This window comes from Panthera leo, chromosome B4, assembly GCF_018350215.1.
Source record: "Panthera leo isolate Ple1 chromosome B4, P.leo_Ple1_pat1.1, whole genome shotgun sequence".
In the NCBI taxonomy this organism is placed as follows: Eukaryota; Metazoa; Chordata; class Mammalia; order Carnivora; family Felidae; genus Panthera; species Panthera leo.
Genome location: NC_056685.1, coordinates 74,857,734 through 74,867,550, shown reverse-complemented (window position 1 = coordinate 74,867,550; position 9,817 = coordinate 74,857,734). Strand labels below are relative to the sequence as shown.

Sequence of the window (9,817 nt, the reverse complement as noted above, 5' to 3'; positions counted from 1 at the left end):
TGTAAGAGAGTGGTCCAGTTTCATTCTTTTGCATGTAGCTGTCCAGTTTTCCCAACACCATTTATTGAAAAGACAGTCTTTTTCCCATTGGATAGTCTTTCCTGCTTTGTCAAAGACCAATTGATCAGATAGTTGTGGGTTCATTTCTGGGTTTTTTATTCTGTTCTATTGGTCTATGCGTCTATTTTTGTGTCAGTACCAAACTATTTTGATCACCACAGCTTTGTAATATAACTTGAAGTCTGGAATTGTGATGCCTTTGGCTTTGCTTTTCTTTTTCAAGGTTGCTTTGGCTATTCGGGGTCTTTTGTGGTTGCACACAAATTTTAGGATTGTTTGTTCTAGCTCTGTGAAAAATGCTGGGGGTGTTTTGATAGGGATTACATTAAATGTGTAAATTGCTTTGTGCAGCGTAGTTATAATGAGCACCAGGTGTTGTGTGGAAGTGTTGAATCTCTATATTGTACACCTGAAACTATTATTATGTTGACTAACTGGAATTTAAATAAAAACTTTAAAAAAAGAAAGTGTGACTTAGGTAGTCTTATAAAGATACATGAAACATAATTCCTCAAGATTTTATCATTGTTTCTCAGTTGCATAGATTTCATTTACTTCTTAAACATTCCATAAATCATATTAAATACAACCACAAAATCCAAAAAATAAAAAAATAAAAATAAAGGCTGCTCTATAAGTCTAGGTCTTGAAGTAAAGACTATGTAGTAAAAGAGCCACAGCTAACTTAACAGACATGTAACATGATAAGTGAATTGTTATTGTTGGTAACCACTGAAATTTTGGGTCACTTATTATCACAGCATAATTGACCTAAGCTGACTGATACGTTAAACTTCCCCTTCTGTAGGTCCATTAGCCTCTCTTCATCTCTGAGCTGCCTCCACTCCTCCTTCATCCAGTATAGATCTTACTGTCAACAGTTAATATTCGTGAGGTCATTTCCATTTCTGGGCTTATAAACTATCGCTAAGCCTCTTTTCCTAGTCCAGAAACATCCTAGGTATCCAGTCTTCTGGGGGCCAAAGCAAAGCCTTCACCTGAGTCCACAAATGCCTTAACGCCTCTCATGCACATCTGAATATAGTAGGTAAATTGTCCCTGGGGGCAATAGAGGAAACAGAAAGAGAGAGATTACAGTGGACCAAGAAGTGAATGAGGAAGAGACTACAGTATAGAGTATACTCCTTCCCCCTCAAAAAAAAATGTGGCTATAAAGAGAAGGAAAGACAAGGAAGTGGTTGGGAAATCCAGCAGCCTGGAGTCTGATATGCTTTCTTATATCCTCCAGTTAGTTAGCTTCTCTCTAGTCCCCTGTTACAGAGGAGTAACTTCTAGTTTGTAGAGGTAGACCAAAGTTTTGGTTTCACCTTTTCTTGTGTCTATACTCACCACATGTTTCCTTTTCAAAATAGGTCCTTTCCTGCCACAGTACTGGCCCTAGGAAAACCAGCTCCCTTGGAGGAGGAAGGACTATTGATTCTGCCCACTACCCTTTTAAATGGGAAAAACTTGAGCAACAACCAGTGCTGAGGACCAATAGAGAGCCATACAACAAAATTAGAAAAAGGAACATTTTCTCTGTGAAATAGGAGGCAAGAGCCTGAGCTGAAAGCTAGAGAAGCAAGGGTTGAGAAAGGAGTGTCTTCATAGGAGTAATGACCTTTGAAATTGTGTGGACCTGGCTGTGTGCGTGTGTGTGTGCATGTGCATATTCACATTAAAAATTGAAGCGCTACCAGAGACAAGACAGAAACTTTACAGAACCTCCTGAACCCCTTCTTCCTAATTAGTAAAGCAATTTGTGGCCAGGAGCTTCCTGCACTTGTATGCCCTCAGCCAGACCTCTTTTGGCAATAGCCATGTCAGTAGCCACTTTGTCCTAGGACCAGTGGCCCCTTTGGTTCGGGTTAATGCTGCCTCTCCCATGGGCAGTGAACAATTCCTGACTCTCTGGAGCCTCTCCTCCGCATTCCTCCCCAGGGCCCACCTGGCATAAGATCCGAGGGATTTAATGAAAGAAGAAATACAAGTCATACTAACTGGCCAGGAGCTCTCTTCAAGGATTAGGGAGTAAAAGGGGGAAAAAAAGAAGAGAAAAATCCAAGTCATAAGAGAGCCACCTCCAGAAAGACCTTCACCAGAACACTTTGGCTCTTAACCACTGCCTGTCTGTATCTGTCTCTACTCATATAATTGGCTGGAAAACAAAGTCTGCTTTTCATGGGACCTGGCTCTCATCTCCAGCTGTTGGAGCCGCGTCTCCTTCCTGCAGCAGTGTCCTGTGGCAAGCAGCCTGGCTAGAAAACCAGAAGACACATCAGACCAAAAGCAGTCCTGCTCATTATGGTTGGTGAGAGCCTTAGAGGCACATTGATATATGTAACTGGGAAAGATTTGTAGAGACCTCCGACCCAAGCCCCTCTAGTTTACACTGGACCCAGATTAGGGAAGTCACTTTCTCAAAGTCAGACATTGCTACTTCCGGTCAGATAATAGTTGAGCTGGAAGATTAAGTCTTCTGACGTTTGTCCATGTGGGGTCTTCCTATTGTTTCTTTTCTTTTTTAAAAAAAATTTTTTCTTTACCGTTTATTTATTTTTTGAGAGACAGAGCATGAACAAGGGAGGGACAGAGAGAGAGGGCAAGTCACAGAATCCGAAGCAGGCTCCAGGCTCCAAGCTGTCAGCACAGAACCCGATGCAGGGCTTGAACCCATGATCTGTGAGATCAGACCCGAGCTGGAGTCAGACACTTAACCGACTGAGCCACCCGGGGGCCCCCCTTCCTATTGTTTCTTTATGTATCTGGTTCTGGACACACACAAAAAAGTGAGGCTTTTATTTTAAATGGGAATGCGTTATTGGCCACAAAGCCAGATGAAGAGTAGGAAGGAGATTTCCTGGGGCATTGAAAATGAAAAAGACGAAGAAAAGAGAGAGATTCGTAGTCCTTTTGGCAATGGAATCCCTAGTTCACTGGGTTTTAGAAAGTTTTTATTAATGAAACCCTTTGCTTCAATGAAATTCTACCACCAAATCAAGTATGACAAATAGATGTAAGAAGAGCTGAGGCAATTGAGATGGATGTGAGGGCCCAAAGACTCCTCTGACTCCTCACTCCCTCACCATTTAGAGTGGTCCCTAAAGCACTACAGCAGAATATATAAGGTTCCATTCAACACACTTTGAAAACACAGCCCTGGTAGTGTTCTGGAATCCTTGGTATGAGGGATTTCAAAAGGGCACCAGTCTTATGTACCCACATAGAACCAAACTACTGAGATGCCCAATGGTGTTGGGGAAGAGACCACAAAAGAACATTCTTTTTTTTTTTTTTTTTTTTTTTTTTTTTAATTTTTTTTTTTTTAATATATGAAATTTACTGTCAAATTGGTTTCCATACAACACCCAGTGCTCATCCCAAAAGGTGCCCTCCTCAATACCCATCACCCACCCTGTCCTCCCTCCCACCCTGCCCTCCCTCCCACCCCCCATCAACCCTCAGTTTAAAAGAACATTCTTTTTAGGAGTTCAGCTTACTTTGCCCTGGGGCTTTTCTCTCACTTCAATCCAATTTTCCCTTTGCCTTTCTCTCTGGAGAAAACAAAGCTAGACTGAGAGTTTCCTGAAAGTCTCCAAGTCATTTCTTTATTAAAAAAAAAAAAAAAAAAAAGGGAAGTAATCAATGGAAAAATAATTTTACAACATTAGAGAAACTGTTTACAAGAAAAAAATGCCCATAAACCTACTGCCCAATAGAGAAGTTATTTCTATTTTCAATATTCTATGTCAATCTTTCTTCATACATACAAAAATTTGATTTTTGCACAGCATATTATGAGCCCTCTGGTTTATAAAAGTATTTGTTTAATTTACCCAATTTTACAGATTAATAAGGTAAGGCTTAAGGAAACTGAGTAACTTTTACCAAATGATACCATTAGAATGTTTGAACTAAGACTCAAGGTTACTACTGTACTCTAAGACTAGTTCTCTTTCCACTTCAATAGCAGCTGACACAGAACTGTAGATACCACTGGTTAAGTATCAGAGCCAAGGAATATTAAAATACAATTTAAGTGAACTCCCTACTAGCAAAGTTCCTTGTGATGCCAAAACCACACAAAATTCAGCTTCTAATAATCAATTCAAAACCACAAGTGTGGTGCACTAGCATATCAGATGAGTTGGAACATCTGGTTTAGTCCCAACCTCAACATCACTTTGCTATGAGAACTTAGGCAATGCATTATCCTCATTTGTTTTTTTTTATTTTTTTAATGTTTATTTATTATTGAGAGACAGAGAGAGACAGAGCATGAGCATGGTAGGGTCAGAAAGGAGGAGACACAGAATCCGAAGCAGGCTCCAGGCTCCAAGCTGTCAGCAGGGAGCCCAACACGGGTCTGGAACTCACAAACCACGAGATCATGACCTGAGCCGAAGTCAGATGCCCAACCCACTGAGCCACCCAGGCACCCCTATCCTTATTTGTAAAATGAAGGGTTTAAAGTCCACTATGACACCATCCTTAGTTACTGTGAGTCTATGACCTTACTATTCTGAGAAGGAATCACTTGTGCATGGGCTTCCTAGCCCTTAACCATAAAAGGTTTTCTAGGCTTAGCCACTGGGGCTCTTTTCCCTTCTTTTGATTCCAGGATGTACCTGACTTGCATGTGCATGGTATTTTTATTTAAAAAAAAGTCATGTAGGGTGAAGGTATAGAGATCATGACAAGATAGTGCTAGTAGTTAGAAAAGAAGGACAAGTGAAGAGATTGTATCTGAGAAGACACTTCCTTATCCTAAGTTTCCTGTTTTTGTCTATAGGTAAGGAGATATATTGTCTGCGAGTAGAAAACTCCTGTTCGCTGAGAAAGACTCAGATCAATGTCTTATCATGTGGAAAAATCATTCATTCCTTTTGAGGGACAGAATCTCTAAGCAACCATGAAAAATGTCAGTATGATTACTGAGTTTGTCCTCCTGGGATTATCCAGTGACCCCCAGATCCAGACCATGCTCTTTGTGCTGTTCCTGGGGATTTACCTCCTGACCCTGGTGGGGAATCTGGTGATGATCCTGGTGATCAGAGTTGATCCCCGCCTCCACACACCCATGTACTTCTTCCTTGGACACTTATCCTTCCTGGATCTCAGTTTCTCCTCAGTCACTGTGCCCAAGATGCTACAGAACTTCTTATCTCAAAATAAAAACATCTCAATGTGGGGATGCATCACTCAGAGCTTCTTTTTCACTCTCTCTGGGGGAACAGAAGCTTGTCTGCTCTCTGCCATGGCCTATGACCGCTATGCTGCTATCTGCCACCCTCTGGTCTACACCATGGTCATAAACAGACCTCTCTGTATTGTGATTGTGAGCATAGCATGGACAGTGGGATTTCTGATTTCCTTGCTGAATAGTCTCTTCATCCACAAGTTGTATTTCTGTAGGTCCAACATCATCCTCCACTTCAGCTGTGAGCTACCTCCTCTCTTTCCTCTGTCCTGTACCGATCCCATTGTCAATGAGATTCTTCTTGCGGTGTCCTGTGCATTTCTAGGGCTGCTGACGCTTCCCCTGATCCTCTTCTCTTACTCCAGAATCATTTCTGCCATTCTGAACATCCGCTCCTCTGAGGGCCAAGCCAAAGCCTTCTCCACCTGCTCCTCCCACCTCACCGTGGTGCTCTTGTTCTATGGGACAGCTCTATTCAGGTACATCAGCCCTGCCTCAGGCTCGGTGTTGGAGCGTGTGGTCTCCATTCAGTACAGTGTGATCACATCCTTGCTGAACCCCCTCATCTACAGCCTCAAGAACCAGGAGGTGAAGGCTGCTCTGCAGAGGATGCTGAAGCAACAAAAGTGTGCCTCATGGTACAATAAAAGCTGCGTGATTCTGCTCAGGAAATAGAAAACAATTATCTCTAAAGAAGAAAGATTTTTATGGGCATAGAGCACTTGGGGAGAGTTCATTTCAATTAAGTTCAAGTATTTGGGGGTGCCAAGGCGGCTCGGTTGGTTGAGGGTCTGACTCTTGATTTCAGCTCAGGTCGTGATCTCATGGTTCATGAGATGGAGCCCCACATCAGGCTCCATACTGACAACGCAGAGCCTGCTTGGGAGTCTCTCTGCCCGTCCCCCATTTGCAGTCCCTCTCAAAATAAATAAATAAAAACTTAAAAAAAAATAAGAAAATGATAAATGTGAGCTCACCCTGTGTCCTTAAAAAAATTCAAGTATTTGTCTGGACTTCAAAGCAAATAAACTATCACAAAAATGGAGGGTGGGGAAAGAGTTTGATATATAGGCTCCTATCTAGCAGCCAGCCCTTTGCAAAATAATCTGAGAGGGATCTTGGCTCCACTGAGAAGATAGCAGGGCTGACACAGATAAAGCGTATTTGGAGCAGAGCAGGGTGTCTGGCCAAATTGATTATTTCTGGATGTGTCTTTCAGGATGTTTCCAGATGAATTTGAATCAATGAACTGAGTAAAGATTACCCTCACCAATGTGGGGCATTGTGGAAGGCCCAACCTTCAACAATCGGTTGAGGGCCCAAATAGAACAAAACTGCAGTGGTAGGGAAAATTTGCATTCTCTGAGCTGGAACATCCATCTTCTCCTGACCTCAGACACTAGGGCTCCTTGTTCTTGGGCCTTCAGACTCAGATGGGAATTTACACTACTGACTCCCCTGGTTCTTAGGCTTTTGAGTTTGGATGGAATTACACCACTGGCTTTTCTGGGACTCCAGTTTGCAGACAGCAATCATGGGATTTCTCAGCCTCCATAATCATGCCAGTCAATCCCTCATAACAAATCTCTTTTCCTACACTTGTCTTAGCCAAAAGGCCAAAAAGCAATGTATATCTCTTTTTCTATTCCATTCTATTCTGTTCATTCTATTTTTCTGGAAAAGTGTGACCAATACAGCAGGGAAAAGTAAAAATAATAATCAATTGTCAGATTGAAAATCAGTATATTGTGCCTATTTTATTTTTCTTAAACTCTCTCACCTTGAGGTCTCACATTTAAAAATACAGAATGTGCATTTGATCTAAATATATATTGTATACCAGTATATGGAGTGGAGAATAGACATGATCATTATAGAAACAAAATTAAAAGATTAACAAAGTACCCTTTGGATATACTTAATTAATAAACATAAATATATAACAGCAGCCTACTGAGAAGAATTAAAGAAGACCTAAATAAATGGAGAGTAATATACCATGCTTATGAATTGGTAGCCTGGTTATTGTACAGATGCCAGTTGTTCCCAAATTGATTTATATATTCAGAGTAATGTCAGTCAAAAATCCAGAATACTTTTTTTTTTAATTTAAAAAGTTGATTCTAAAATTCATATTGGGATGAGCACTGGGTGTTGTATGGAAACCAATTTGACAATAAATTTTATATTAAAAAATAGATGCTGGTTCAACATTCACAAATCAATCAATGTGATACATCACATTAATAAAAGAAAAGATAAGAACCATATGATCCTGTCAATCGATGCAGAAAAGGCCTTTGACAAAATTCAGCAACCTTTCTTAATAAAAACCCTCGAGAAAGTCGGGATAGAAGGAACATACTTAAACATCATAAAAGCCATTTATGAAAAGCCCACAGCTAACATCATCCTCAACGGGGAAAAACTGAGAGCTTTTTCCCTGAGATCAGGAACACGACAGGGATGTCCACTCTCACCGCTGTTGTTTAACATAGTGTTGGAAGTTCTAGCATCAGCAATCAGACAACAAAAGGAAATCAAAGGCATCAAAATTGGCAAAGATGAAGTTAAGCTTTCACTTTTTGCAGATGACATGATATTATACATGGAAAATCCGATAGACTCTACCAGAAGTCTGCTAGAACTGGTACATGAATTTAGCAAAGTTGCAGGATACAAAATCAATGTACAGAAATCAGTTGCATTCTTATACACTAATAATGAAGCAACAGAAAGACAAATAAAGAAACTGATCCCATTCACAATTGCACCAAGAAGCATAAAATACCTAGGAATAAATCTAACCAAAGATGTATAAGATCTGTATGCTAGATGAAATCTATAGAAAGCTTATGAAGCAAATTGAAGAAGATATAAAGAAATGGAAAAACATTCCGTGCTCATGGGTTGGAAGAATAAATATTGTCAAAATGTCAATACTACCCAAGGCTATCTACACATTCAGTGCAATCCCAATCAAAATTGCACCAGCATTCTTCTCGAAACTAGAACAAGCAATCCTTAAATTCATATGGAACCACAAAAGGCCCCGAATAGCCAAAGTAATTTTGAAGAAGAAGACCAAAGCAGGAGGCCTCACAATCCCAGACTTTAGCCTCTACTACAAAGCTGTCATCATCAAGACAGCATGGTATTGGCACAAAAACAGACACATAGACCAATGGAATAGAATAGAAACCCCAGAACTAGACCCACAAACGTATGGCCAACTCATCTTTGACAAAGCAGGAAAGAACATCCAATGGAAAAAAGACAGTCTCTTTAACAAATGGTGCTGGGAGAACTGGACAGCAACATGCAGAAGGTTGAAACTAGACCACTTTCTCACACCATTCACAAAAATAAACTCAAAATGGATAAAGGACCTGAATTGAATGTGAGACAGGAAACCATCAAAACCCTAGAGGAGAAAACAGGAAAATACCTCTGACCTCAGCCGTAGCAATTTCTTACTTGGCACATCCCCAAAGGCAAGGGAATTAAAAGCAAAAGTGAACTACTGGGACCTTATGAAGATAAAAAGCTTCTGCACGGCAAAGGAAACAACCAACAAAACTAAAAGGCAACCAACGGAATGGGAAAAGATATTTGCAAATGACATATCGGACAAAAGGCTAGTATCCAAAATCTATAAAGAGCTCACCAAACTCCACACCCGAAAAACAAATAACCCAGTGAAGAAATGGGAAGAAAACATGAATAGACACTTCTCTAAAGAAGATATCCGGATGGCCAACAGGCACATGAAAAGATGCTTAACGTCGCTCCTCATCAGGGAAATACAAATCAAAACCACACTCAGATATCACCTCACGCCAGTCAGAGTGGCCAAAATGAACAAATCAGGAGACTATAGATGCTGGAGAGGATGTGGAGAAACAGGAACCCTCTTGCACTGTTGGTCGGAATGCAAATTGGTGCAGCCACTCTGGAAAATAGTGTGGAGGTTCCTCAAAAAATTAAAAATAGACCTACCCTATGACCCAGCAATAGCACTGCTAGGAATTTACCCAAGGGACACAGGAGTACTGATGCATAGGGGCACTTGTACCCCAATGTTTATAACAGCACTCTCAACAATAACCAAATTATGGAAAGAGCCTAAATGTCCATCAACTGATGAATGGATAAAGAAATTGTGGTTTATATACACAATGGAGTACTACGTGGCAATGAGAAAGAATGAAATATGGCCCTTTGTAGCAACATGGATGGAACTGGAGAGTGTGATGCTAAGTGAAATAAGCCATACAGAGAAAGACAGATACCATATGTTTTCACTCTTATGTGGATCCTGAGAAACGTAACAGAAACCCATGGGGGAGGGGAAGGAAAAAAAAAAGAGGTTAGAGTGGGAGAGAGCCAAAGCATAAGAGACTGTTAAAAACTGAGAACAAACTGAGGGTTGATGGGGGGTGGGAGGGAGGGGAGGGTGGGTGATGGGTATTGAGGAGGGCACCTTTTGGGATGAGCACTGGGTGTTGTATGGAAACTAATTTGACAATAAACTTCATATATTGAAAATAAAATAAA

General features: G+C 40.7%; 1 protein-coding gene across 1 annotated transcript in view; it reads left to right on the top strand.

Moving 5' to 3' along the window:
• The first annotated feature begins 4,972 nt into the window (after positions 1-4,972).
• The window catches only part of LOC122225383 (olfactory receptor 8S1-like), a 31,237-nt gene continuing 26,392 nt past the window's right edge, over positions 4,973-9,817 (top strand). Inside the window, exon 1 of the mRNA XM_042948297.1 lies at positions 4,973-5,898. Within this exon, the coding sequence (XP_042804231.1) occupies positions 4,973-5,898 (926 nt within the window). The remainder of the gene's footprint in view (positions 5,899-9,817) is intronic.